At 35.4% G+C, this 13,472-nt stretch overlaps 1 protein-coding gene across 1 annotated transcript in view; it reads left to right on the top strand.

The window, feature by feature from the left end:
* The window catches only part of LOC116844032 (suppressor of lurcher protein 1), a 451,902-nt gene that overhangs the window by 56,556 nt on the left and 381,874 nt on the right, over positions 1–13,472 (top strand). Inside the window, exons 4-5 of the mRNA XM_032815096.1 lie at positions 4,196–4,407; positions 5,722–5,799. Of these exons, the coding sequence (XP_032670987.1) occupies positions 4,196–4,407; positions 5,722–5,799 (290 nt within the window). The remainder of the gene's footprint in view (positions 1–4,195; positions 4,408–5,721; positions 5,800–13,472) is intronic.

Raw genomic sequence — 13,472 nt, 5'->3', positions numbered from 1 at the left:
TAGGGCATGTAATTAATGTTTTTCGAATATGATACATTTATTTTGCATATTCTCATATCTCGTTTTTATCTATTAATCAGAGGTAATTAGAGAAGTGTCAGGCTTGTTTGACGCAAATACGAATATAGACACGTATTTTGCATTGCTTACAATGCAATATATATTTTAGTACATATTAAAACGTCATTTTCTATTGTATTTAATAAGTTTTTAGTTCTTGTTGAAAGAAGAGAACAAACATACAATCAAACATACAACAAGATATTCCGCGCCGAGAAATAAACATATAATTTGAAAATAAAAATAAAAATAAAAATAAAAATAAAAATAAAAATAAAAGTAAACATATAACTTGAAAATAATATCGTTGAAATGTACAGCAATCTACTTGTCGTAGAATGTTTACTTTTATAGGCAAGTTAAAAATATGATTACGAGAATATACAACTATCTTGATTTATTTACAGGCGATGAAAGTATACATTTGGACATTCGAGGTGATGCTATATGCATATAATCACTTTCTTATTATTTATCATCAGCATCAATAACATTTTAATATGTACTAAAATATATATTACATTGTAAGCAATGCAAAATACGTGTCTATATTCGTGTTTGCGTTAAACAAGCCTGACACTTCCCTAATTACCTCTGATTAATAGATAAAAACGAGACATATGCAAAACAAATATATTATATTCGAAAAACATTAATTACATGTCCTAAGGTAAGAAAAAAAAACACCGCACAAGGATAAACTCTCTTCATCGCCGGGTTTCGAAGCCTCGTTGCCGGCTCAAAAATTCTCGACGTGGGAGCCTCAGTTTGCTCGGCCACGCCACTTCGTTGAAAAATAGTCGCATTTTTAGTCATATCCGTGATACAGTCTCGCAATCCAAACTTTATATTGTAATTTCTCATAAACAAAGGCTCATTGGCACAAATCCCAATTAGGATGTTGATGCTTAACATCGCAGCTAGCGAACGTGCTATATCTCGTTCAGAAATCGATTTAGCACGTTGTGGCATCTCCTTGTTTCACTTTTTTCCCACCTGTAACTGTAACATAACTCCTTCACTTTTTTCCCACCTGTAACTGTAACATAACTTAGTAATTTATTTTTAGTAACTTGTAACTTTTTTAACAGTTACTTTAATAGTTACTTAGGGAACGTAAAATAAAATTAAAATTATATGGTAATTGTATATTAATTTGGTAACCCAAATAGCATAGAAAATTCCAAAAGAATTAAAAAAGAATCCAATCGTATGTCACCAATAAAAATGAACTGTGTTCATTTTTAGATGCAAAAAGAATTCTTCAGAGTTTAGTTCAGTGAAAAGAATTCTGTATACATTTAAAAATAAACTCAGAATTGGTGACATACGACTGAATTCTCTTTAAATTCTCTGTGCTATCTGGGAAATTATCAATGTATTTATGGAGCATGTGATTAAATTCTTTTACCTCTACAAGGTTATCATTAAATTTTGTTATATTAAGTACAGATTTGAAATTTGTTAAATAGATTGACTAATTGATGTGATAGATGTTAATTATAAAATTCAATTCTTACATTTTAGTAAAACTTAAAATGTAAGATTTTTGTATTTACAATAATAATTTACAATCATTTCAAGAAAGTAACTTAAAAGTAATGACTCATTACTTTTTGAGTAATTGTAACTGTAATGAGTTACTTTTCATAGCCAGTAACTTGTAACTGTAACTAGTTACATTTTCAGCAAAAGAAACTGTAACTGTAACTAATTACTTTTATAAAGTAACTTTCCCAACTCTGATATATATGCAGATTAATTTAATAGCATTTATTTATTTTTTTCTATTCTATTTTTCTTTTGTATATATGTGTATATGCATTATTGTCCATATAACTGAAACTATTTTTATCCTCTGTGTTATTTAAGTTTTATCCTTTGTGTATTTAAGTCTTTGTATAAAAGCGTATGCTTTCACCTCATCCTTTATGTCCTTATTCTAGCTATATTATTCTACCATAAATTCCTTTCACATTCAGAATGTACACAATAAAGTTAGTATTATCATCATATTTCCAATATTATTCAGACAGAATATTATTTTTAAGGTAAAATATAAAATCAGTAACGCGAAATTATTGCTATTGGAATAATCAACAGTCACGATAGACGAATATCCAGACACGCTATGCGCGTAATTGAAAATTTCAAGTAATTTCTAGTTTCTAATAAGTGTCAAAAGATCAACATTGACGAATGTACACTGAACGTGTGCGGAACAGGGACGGCTCTTTAATCTTCGCCTCTTCGATAATAATCTTTCTCTGCCAACGTAATTGCTTAACTCGCGCGAGTAATATGGTTATCTCGGCCGTCGTCGATCAAGCCTTGAAATCGATCGGATCGCCATGGTAGATCTCATCCGTGAAGCGGCGCAATTGGTACGGCCGGGGGCATCACCGCGAGATGTAATGGTCTTCGGGTGCGATTGAACGGAGTAGCTCGCGTACACGTATAGAATGAATCGTAGGTCGTCGAGATTCCCTCCTTAGTCTGTCACTACCTCCAGCCCATCGCGCGTCCCGCTGACGCATCCTTTGTTACTGTACACTCTTTACAATCTCACCTTTAACCCCACTGAACTGTCTCGCTCGGTACTGTCTCTCATTTCCTTTGTCTTCTATTCTTTCGCTTCCTTTCAGCACTATCTCTAGACGAGTCACGCGAAGTGGTCTTAACATACCTTCGTTGCCGAGTAGTTTGGGAGACCTTTCCTTCGTTTGCGCGACGATTAAACTTTATCAAGAAACGCGAAGAGAAGCTATATTTGTGTCAATACATATACAGTATACAACAACTTCGCGAGAAATACGTATACCCTTAAAAATTACAATAAGATGCTCTTTTTGTGGATATAAATTTTTAAATAATTTAAATAATATAATCTTTAAATTTGTATAGTAATTTTTAAATATATATATTTATAAAAATAGTAATTTTTAAATAAACTAATTTCATTGATATAGTAATCTTGTAAAAAATATGCTACTGTATATTTTTTGCGAGGATGAGAAAGCATTTGTGAGTGGGGAGAAATAAATTATTATAATTTTTAAGTAAACCAATTTCATTGAAAAATAAGAACTTAAAAGAAATTTGAACTTTTCTGTAATCTGATCTGATTGTAATGACGCTAGATTAATGCCTATAAATGTCAGTTAATACAGAGATATCAATATATACATTCACTTTTCCATCTGATTTATGCCATTCAAATACATCATCGTCGTCGTTGTCTACTGTTTCCCCTTTGCTAAATTTAAATTTAGTAATTTTCTTGTTAGCGACATTATTGTAATATCAGACATAATTATTAAGCAAACTTTTTTCGAAGAAGGAGTGAGTCAGTTGTACGGGACAATGGAATAATTCAATATGGCAGCGCACCCACAACTTTTTATACAATTATATACTTTATAAGCTCCATATACAAATGTTATGAGAAGCAGTATATTTGTCGGAAATAGTATATTTGTCTAAGTGGAGTGTAAATCCCATGAAATTGAAATCAAAAGATTGTGGCTTTTTTTTGTAATATAATCACAATAACTATGTAGGAAGATTGTAAAAAATAACTGAGGAAACACAATAGTGATAGGAGCAAAAAGGAAAAAAAGAGATACAAAGAGAGGATAATATAATAAATAACATTTAATATTTATATTATATAAATTATATAAATTAACAAATATTTACATATAAATATTTATAAACATATATAAATATATATAAATACTTAAATTGAGTAAACAATACTCGGCTTAAATAAAAAGAATTTTAATTTAAGTAAATATGTTAATGGTACCCACTTAATAAATATTTGTTAATTTAATTTTTATTTATTTAATTTAATTAATTTAATTTTTAGATATTTTTTTCTCATTGTGATATATTGCTTAGATGTTCAAGTTTTCACGAAGACCATAAAGTTCCACAAATTTACACCAATTGACAATACTGACTCAGAATTGATTCGGTATGGGACTTGATTGACGGACGTATATATTGACCGCAGATATAAAATCGTAGATTAGATTGAGAACGAATATCTGAATTTTTCAGCGGGTTACTCGCGAGTGAAGGCAATGTAGCGATAAGTTGTCGTCTTCTAACGAAAGGCATCCTGTTACAGTTGCCTGAATAGGGCGGATTTAATCAGGGTGCACGACGGAACGGATTCAGAAGCGCCCACAATAGCCGTGCTCTGCAACCAAGGAGCGGAAGTAGAGGTACTCAGCACGGGACGAGACCTCTTCGTCGAGTTCATCGCTAATTCCGAGTGGCCGGGCCAAGGCTTCAAGGCGAAGTTCCAATTCCAGCCATTGGACGAGGCGCCGCATCCTGGTCGGTAACGAACGACGTTACTCGTCGACATTACGAAAATCCATCCTTTCTCGACCCTTCGATCCCGCCACAGCCACAGTTACCGCCTCCCCCATGCCTCTTTCTTCGGCACCATCTCATCTTGCGATGTATACCGCGGCTATTGGTGACGCTTCCACCCAGGTGAGTCCCCAAAGCTACGGGACGAGCCATTAAATTATCCATTACTTCACGTGGCGCACTGGCATGCTGGCTGGAGAGGCGTCTTTCGGGCTTCTTCATTGCCTAAGCTATTAACCCAAACTGTCCACTTTACGGCAATTTTCCGGTATTAAGTGACGTCAATATATGTGCGCGAACGCTAACTTCCTTATTATAGTAAAGCACTGATCACTCGATGCGAGGGAAGATAAAAGATATCTTTTGCTGTAGAGATGTTACGTTTTTATGTCTCACGGTAATGTTTTACATCTTTATGCATTCTTGATTTCACTTCAAACGTATACATCCTCAGTATGAAAAGTAACGAACTAAATATATATTTACTGTAACGGTTTGAAGGAATAACAGAATGTTCGCAGCAAGACGATGTTATCAGGTCCAGATAAAACTGAATTATTGAAGTGCGCGCCAGCTCATAAACTCAGCCGGTACCGAATTGAACTAAAGCGCGAGAGCTTCGGGAATTCCATATTGCGCGTCGCTGCGCCAAAGCGCGAAAGCACCATGAGGCAGAACTTCCATATAGCTTTTCTCCGAGCTTTTCGCAGTCGGCAAGGAAGAGCACGAGGCTTTCCAGCGCACCGTAGTATCTAGAGAGCTTGTGGAGAGCTTGCGCGCCTCTTCCGCTCTTTGCTTGCTCGGTAATCGCGAGTCCATCGGATGTCTTTCGCGATTACACGTCGCTCGTGGCGTTTACCCGTTGCGTATTCTGCGTCACGCGACCTTGCCGCTTACAGATATGCAATGTGATGATAAACGGACAAAGGACGAGATTGATTGCAAAATGATAGCCGGATTTCGTACCTTAGCCCGATATCCTGTTAATTATCGGTAATACCGTCTCGCTCATCCGACCATCAAGCCGCTTGGCCAGCAAATTCGATCAGCTCGCACATTAATCAATATTACGACATAATGCACCGATTAATCCGTTGCTGTGCGCTCACTTGGCTGGAAAGTGAGCCGGCATCTTTACGTATTTACGAGGCGATGAATCATACCGGCTGGTCCTTTGTGCTAAGGCAGATTGGCTGCGGTCCATTGCACATGCGATTCCCCGTTGTAATTAACGGCACTGTATATTCTGGGGATAATTACAATAATGTGTTTCAGAGCTGAACAAGGTCGTCCCAGGGGCTGTTACGGGAAACCCCAAGCACTCGGTCATCGGGCCGGCTGTCAGCGCTACCAGTAAGTATACGTTGCATGTATGCGTGCACGATTTATCACCTTTCTTAATCAATAATTGCCCCGCTGCTGCGTCCCATGGCACGCGCTCCTCCGCGAGAGGAGAAAGTTCGCACGAAGTGAAAGACGCCTGTGTTAAATCGGACTTCACTTTAGGCGTGACAGGTGTAGATTTCGACCTACCGCCGAAGGAATGTAAAAGCGTCAGCCGATAAATACCGATATGGCTCGGCGAGTCTTAAGTTGGCTTCATATAGAAATTATCGCGCCGCATGGGGCTCGCTGAAATGTAATCTTGAAAACGTGACGCAGTCCACAGTCGCGGAAACAGGATATTCTCGATGTAAAATAAAATTTTACCTTAGATGTAACACAGTTTTATGAAGTCTGAAAGAATAAGTGTAACGTCAGCCCCGGGGGTATATGGTCCTTGTCGTTGTTTAAAAGGATTATTTTGATGTCTTCAACATGAACGCTCGACGAATACGTGTAGAAATATGATTTTCCCCAGAGCCCTCGGCACATAACTTCTCCGTAACGCAGCGGCGTATAAACTTTGTGAGTACTTTGCGCTTGTAGAATCATCACCCGTATGTTACTGGCGTGGCGAAAGCTCGACGGACTACGAACTTTACGGCTTTTTCATGAAAATAAGATGCTTGTCTTATACCCTAAGTATCCGCCATAAATTCGGTTGACAAGTAGCTCCAGTCGATGACCTAACTTCCGCTCGTTCATTCGTGACTACGAATTTAATTTACGATCTCCTTCGCCGAGGCGTGGAAAGACGCGATTTAGCTAAATATTAGGATTTCCCATAAGTAATCAAGTATTTGCATAATTATTAATCTTATCAGTTTATCTTATCAGTTTATCTTATCAGTTTCTGTGCTTTAGCTATGTAGCATATACTTTCTTTTAATGTGCTATTTGGCTAAAGTGTTTAATTAATTTTATCATTGATTAATCTATTTGCATCAAAAGTGAACATATCCGTTTATTTCTTGCATCAAAATCGCCGTACCCAAAAGAATTTTTCAAATCGCGATTTCTTATTGAAAATGAAACGAGTCACAATAATCATGCGTTTTTAACAAACGATATTATTGATTAGTTAATTTACATCAGAAGCAAAAAAACTTTAAGTATTAGAAAATACTATTTAGAGTTTTTGGAAAATAAATCGAAAACTATTTAAGAAAACTAAAATTAGTTTTCGCTAAGTTGTAATTCGCCAAGTTTTTTTTATAATATATTCTTTATAGATTTTGTTTGTCTATATCAATTTTAATGAAATATCAATTTTTTTAAAAGTACATTTTGAGAAAGTATCAAGAAATTGATCGAATAAGACAGAACCTCATTTATTTTGCAAAAAAGTAATGTTTGTTTTTAATAAATATTAATGTGTGTAATTAAATAATCTTGTAAGTAATAAAAAATAATACGTGTATTTAACTGAATAAAAACAGGAGGGTAAGTAAAGTTTCTAAGTAAAAAATCTGAAAATCATATTTTGTTTAACTCTATCAATATTATAAGCAAACAAAATTGTTTTTATTAAATTAATCTGTTATACAATTTTTAATTCTATTATAATATATTATATATATAATAATATTGTAATGTTGTAATATATTTTATACATGTATATAACACAATTATCCCTTAAAATACTCCACATTGTCACATTTTTACTTTTTCATAGTGTATTATTGTATATGTATATTTGATAGATAGACTACATGAAAGCTACATTTCAGTTTTACATGTAACAAAAGACAAATAAGAATTTATGGGATAAATTGATTATTAAACAAAAGTTTAAACATTTTTTTAAAGTAACTTTTAAAAAGTACTTAAAAGTTATTTAAAAAAGTAACTTTACAAAAGTACTTAAAAGTTATTTAAAAAAATAACTTTACAAAAGTAACTTTTAAAGTTTTTAAACTTAAAAGTTTAAAAAGTTTAAAATTTATCTGATGAAAATTGCGAAACATAGAAACTTCAAAACAGCTAAGTTCAAAACAGCTGATTATTCGTATTTTAGGTTAGGTTAGATTGGAAGCCAAGTAGGTAATAATTTTACTGCTGTCGGGTTGGTTGCGACATCTAATAGACTAGAAATCGTAATAAAATTCTCTATTACCCGATTATTTCTTAATACCCGCACGGAAAAGAAGGTTTGGTTGAATTAACCAAATATCTGGTCGAATATGAACGATCCAGAAATTTCGATTGAAGTAACCCGAATTCTGTTTAAGTTAACAAGATTTTTGATTGGCTTAAACAGAATTCGGGTTACTTCAATCTAAATTTTTGGATCGTTCATATTCGACCAGATATTTGGTTAATTCAACCAAACCTTTTTTTCCGTGCGAAGTTTCTCTATCCGTTCATTTCCTGCAGCAATATTGGCGTGCTCAAGAGAGTTCTAGCAAATCATAATTTTTTACCAAAAATAGATCAAATCATAAAAATCACGTATTTTTACGCGTTTTATTGCATTTTATGTCGAATTTAAAGAATAAAAATTCTGCGATTTTGGGTATATTTTTTGAATCTGCTTATGATACAAATATTTTAAAAAGTAAAATCTCGTTCATAAACTCAAATATTTTTATTTTAAAATATTTGGATATTTATTTCACTTCTAATGGGTACCTCTAATATATCGTATGCGTGAACAATAAGGTGTAGTTGAATTAACGTGACAATAACAACTAAATGCCGTTTTGAAGGAAACAGAACTTTTGGTTCTTAAGGACCGAATTTAATTTTCATAAGAATTACAAATTCTGTTTCCTTTAACCACAACGCGTTTGGTTGCGTCATTGTTATGTTAATTCAACCAATATTCTTTCTACTGTAGTTGTCGCGTGTAATACCATATAATACTCTATAAGTTTCTCGAAGTGAATCTCTGGAAACGAATGAAAATTCATTCAAAATGATAATGAAAATACTGCCGCTTGAAATCACAGGAGTAAATGTTTTATTAAGTTATGTTAAGTTTAGAATGGATCTTGTTTTCATACAAGTGAACACTTCGATCGATTAGAGTGAATTTGTTATCTCCGTGCAGCTGACCTCTACTACGTGAAAACTAAAAGAACGAATAGCTCAGCATTAGAAGGAATTTTGATTTTGAGATGGACGAGAGTGCTGAGCGAACTTCCACTTAGCTCTCCCTCTAATCTCTTGAAATATGAATAGAATCAGGGATAATTGCAGAATTAAGAACTACTTATAACTTTCAAGCTAGCATAATTTTGATTTCTGGGTTCTATTTCTTGTAATAACCCGCAAACATTTTTATGCTTAAAAGATGATTAATAAAAAAAGTTCTTTATTAACTAATAATTAATAAAGAAAGTTCTTTATTAATTAATAAATAATAAAGAAATAATTAATAATTTTGAATGCATAATTTCTTTCATTGATGTTATTCTTGGATTAATACACTTACAAAATATATAATCCTCGATTTTTAAGTTATAATTCCTTGATGCAAGGAAACATCCTTTACAACCAGTGCTCAAGAGAGAACTATGTTTAAAAAACTACAAATAAATTATTTTTCACCAGAAAATATTTTTCGCATTTATGAACTCACAAAATTCGTATACTTTGATGTTTGAAATAGAGAGATTCTGTCTTGAGTGCGAGCGATAAAGGATGATGTTCTCGAAAGGAAGTTGCAACTAAAGAATCAAAATATAAAGAATGTTTTCCTGCCAACAGTTTGCACTTTAAAAATCAAGAATTATATATTTTGTAAATATATTAATCCGGGAATAACTCTGATGAAAGAAATAATGAATTCAGTTCTTTTCCTTATGAGTTATCCTCTTGAAGTACTGTTTAAGAATTGTTACATAGAATGAAGTTTAAAAATCAAAACTGTGTGTTAGCTTAAAAGTTTATAAACAGTCCCTAATTCTGCAATTATATTCTCAATCCCGTTTATATGATTTTAAGAAATGAGAAGGCTGAGTGAACGTTCACTCAGTTTCCCTATATAGAAACAAAAATTCCTGGAATTCAAGGAAACGAGCTCACATGTTTTGACCAGCGAAGATCGAAAGTTCATGAATAAGCTCTTAATTTTAAGCTATTCATCATTTGGTTTTCATGTGGCAGAAAGGCCAGTTGCATTTGTTTCTGTGTGTATATATGAGAAAAAGACGGGAGAATATGTCAGATTTATTCTTCAATTTCGAGTGAACGTATTCATTCGACGATTTAGAGTGGACAATTCACTTTACATGAATAAGAGATTATTCGAGTTTAAGTAACTCAACTTTATACTTACTGAGTGAAATTTCACTCCATTTAAAGACTGCTTATATTACATATCACGATCCAATAAAGAAGAAAACACGTTGGAACGTAAAATTTCGCCAGAATTTAGCATCAACTCGTGAGGGATTTTTCTCTCAGTCGTAACTCTCGCAGAGAGAGGAGAAGCACTCAATACACACAGCCGTGGAATCTCGCGCTTTAATACGCACATTCAAATCATTCAAATATTCTCGGGCTTAGCTCTAATCTCAATTTGTACATGGGACCCTAGACCCCGACATGTTTACTCATGTAAATCTATCTCGTAATACGGCTGAACAACAACAGCGGTAGTGGAGGTAGGAACGCGTGGCAATGAGAGCCTCTACCAGCACAACGGAGTCATGAGAGTGCTCGAGTGCTCGAGGCTCGAATGGGAGCATCCTATGAGATACCGAAGCTCGTCGAGGTCGATCCTGTACCGTCTTCCGACCCTCCTCTTGCGATGCTTAGGTTTACCGTAAAACACGCTGCGCGCGTTGTATCTACGTGCTTTTATACGCCCACCCCTGCTTTCGTATGCGCGCGACTCTTCGCCAAGTGCTTTAAATTATCCGCGCAGCTGCACCGTACGTGCGCAAAGTATGCCCCCGCTGACGCATTTGTCTCGCGTCTTTGAAAGAAATCTATTATCAGCAAAGATCAGTTCTGCACGGCACGGCCTTTGGAGTCGTTAGAGTCCGCTCGGACAGTTCCTACAGGAGGAAAAGGTGGAGGAAGAAGAAGATTGAAATGTTTTCGGAGCTCTGCGTCCATAGATTCCGATCAGATTCACGGTAGGTTTATGCACTAACGGTAATTACGCAAAGTGAGAATGAGCAATGTCGTCGAGCAGGTTTCATTTGCGTAATTGGGCGATTACGTGAAAATATCGTCGCTTTACGACTGAAAACCTACCTCCAGTTTACTCCTGCGCGCATACCCATGCGCACTCTTTCTTCGTCCGACTCTCTTTTTTTTTTTCTTCTCTTCTCTTCCCTTTCTCCCTGCTTTTTTCTCTTTTTTGTTTTAATCGAACGCGCGGCGAAACGGACGTCGATAAGGTAATTACCACAGAAATTAAGTGCGCCGTTAAATAGACGGGGAAAGTTGTTCCATCGAAAACGAATGGCCAAGTTTTCCAATTTTCTCACGCCCGGCCGTGGAACAAACTGCGTGCCGGGACGGTACGGCGCAATAACGCATGCATCCAGGATCACTATACGGTTACTCGTACAACAGCAACTGTTTACCGTGGCGCGGAGTGAAGCGAATAAGCAATAAATAACGCCCGCGGACATACGCGCGCGCGCGCCAACGAGGGTAATGTTCCGCTAAACGTATATACGCATTAGCTCGCCGAAAAATAACGTATTTCGTCGCAGATAATGCCAGCCGCGAGACGGTAAATTCTAATGGCTCTGCCAGACTGCCGTCGTACGGTGGTGGCGGCGTTGGCGGTGGTGGCGGTGGTGACGGTGGTGGCGGCGGCGAGAGGAGAGAATGCGAGAGAAAAACGAAATAGGAGGTACGAATGATGGATCGAAATTCTGCAATTTTCTCTCTGTACGAGAAAGTACTACGTATGCACTGTGCCCGCGCGATGCTAACTTTGCAAATGACGTAACGTTGTTTCCCGCTATTTTACGCTCGTCTCCAACGCGGGAAGTACGCTTTCCTGAAACTAATAATAACTTTCTGCAGTGCGCACGCTTTACACTTAAGATGTAAGTGTCGTGAAGTTTCTACGACGTAGCCTGGTCGCGATAACGAATTTTCTTTATTACTATCACAACACCTTTTCATATATTTTCGACACGGCATCGCTCGTTTGCTGCCTTTTTCGTTTCTTCATCTCAGCAGCCAAATGGATTTTCATGATTGTTGTGACCCACATAGCATCAAAGTCAATATTATGATTATTAATTATTATTACTAAAATAGTACAATGATATCTTAATAAATAAATTTTGGTAAAACTCTTGTTTAGGAGTCCCAACTCCTATGACCTTTACTTTGACATATGAAGGTCACTCTTCTAAATACCTTTCGGTTTTAGCCGTTATTATGCTCATTATTTGCTAAAAAGTTAGTGATAATTAAATTATTAAATTATTAATTAAAGTTATTAATAATTAAATTTTGAAATTATTAATATAAAAAAGATTTATAAATTAAATGTAATTTTTGCACACAATATATATTGAAATATAATAAACAGTATACATATATGCACGGGGAAGAGGTGGAATTACCACCTTCCCCTGCACTCCCTCCTCAAAAATAACTGGTATATGGATCTAATCCATCCTACATATTTTTAAAAATATTAAATAGGAGACCCACATTCTTTGACCTTGATCTTGATTATCACGAGTATGTCTCTAAATAATATTCAAACAGTTTTAAGCGTTGCTCATTGTTTATTAAAAAGTTATTAACAAAAGAAGTTTCATGAAGAGAACATAATTGTTACATATAGTGTACATTGAAATATGGTAAATAGTACACGTATATGAGCACTCCCTCCCCCAAAAAACTAATCTAACCTAACCCATCATTTAACTTATCATTTACATCATGTACTATTTAACCCATCATTTACCAGGTATGTAAATATGAAACCGGAATTTTTGTATAGAAAATACACGTTTATTGTATGAAAATGATAAAAAATATTTTATTCGAAGTATTGCCCATCGTTAGCTATACATTTTTCCCACCTGTCTGACAATTTGTGGATGCCACGCCAAAAAAACTGTTACTCTTTTGAGGCAAACCAGTCATCGAGCCATTTTCGTACATTTTCGTAAGAAGTGAAGCGCTGCTTAGCAAGTGCGTGTCCCATCGATGCAAATAAATAGTAATCGGACGGAGCCAAGTCTAGTGAGTAAGCATGCGAAAGTATTTCCCAACTAAACGCCTCAATCGTTTCCTTGACCAGTTTTGCTGTGTGTGATGGTGCATTATCATGAAGCAAAATCACTTTATGTTGCCTTTTTTTATATTCTGGTCGTTTTTCACACATAGTTTGATTCAAATCGATCATTTGTTGTCGGTAGCGTTCAGTATTAACGATTTGGCCAGATTTTAGCAGCTCATAATAGATCATACCCTTCTGATCCCATCAAACACAGAGCATTGTCTTCTGTCCATAGCAATTTGACCTTGCAGTCGATGTCGATGGTCCGCCTGGAGTTATCCATAATCTTTTACGCTTAGGATTCTCAAAATATATCCACTTTTCATCGCCAGTCACAATTCGATGGAGAAATGACTTTCTTTTGTACCTGGCGAGCAGCATTTCGCAAGTGGTTTTTCGGTTTTCCTGCTGTCTTTCATTCAGTTCATGT

Source organism: Odontomachus brunneus, unplaced genomic scaffold, assembly GCF_010583005.1.
Source record: "Odontomachus brunneus isolate Ranch 3 - 2012 unplaced genomic scaffold, Obru_v1 Obru_scaffold_038, whole genome shotgun sequence".
In the NCBI taxonomy this organism is placed as follows: domain Eukaryota; kingdom Metazoa; phylum Arthropoda; class Insecta; order Hymenoptera; family Formicidae; genus Odontomachus; species Odontomachus brunneus.
The sequence above is the reverse complement of the archived record's forward strand: the minus strand, read 5'-3'. Positions and strand labels throughout refer to the sequence as shown.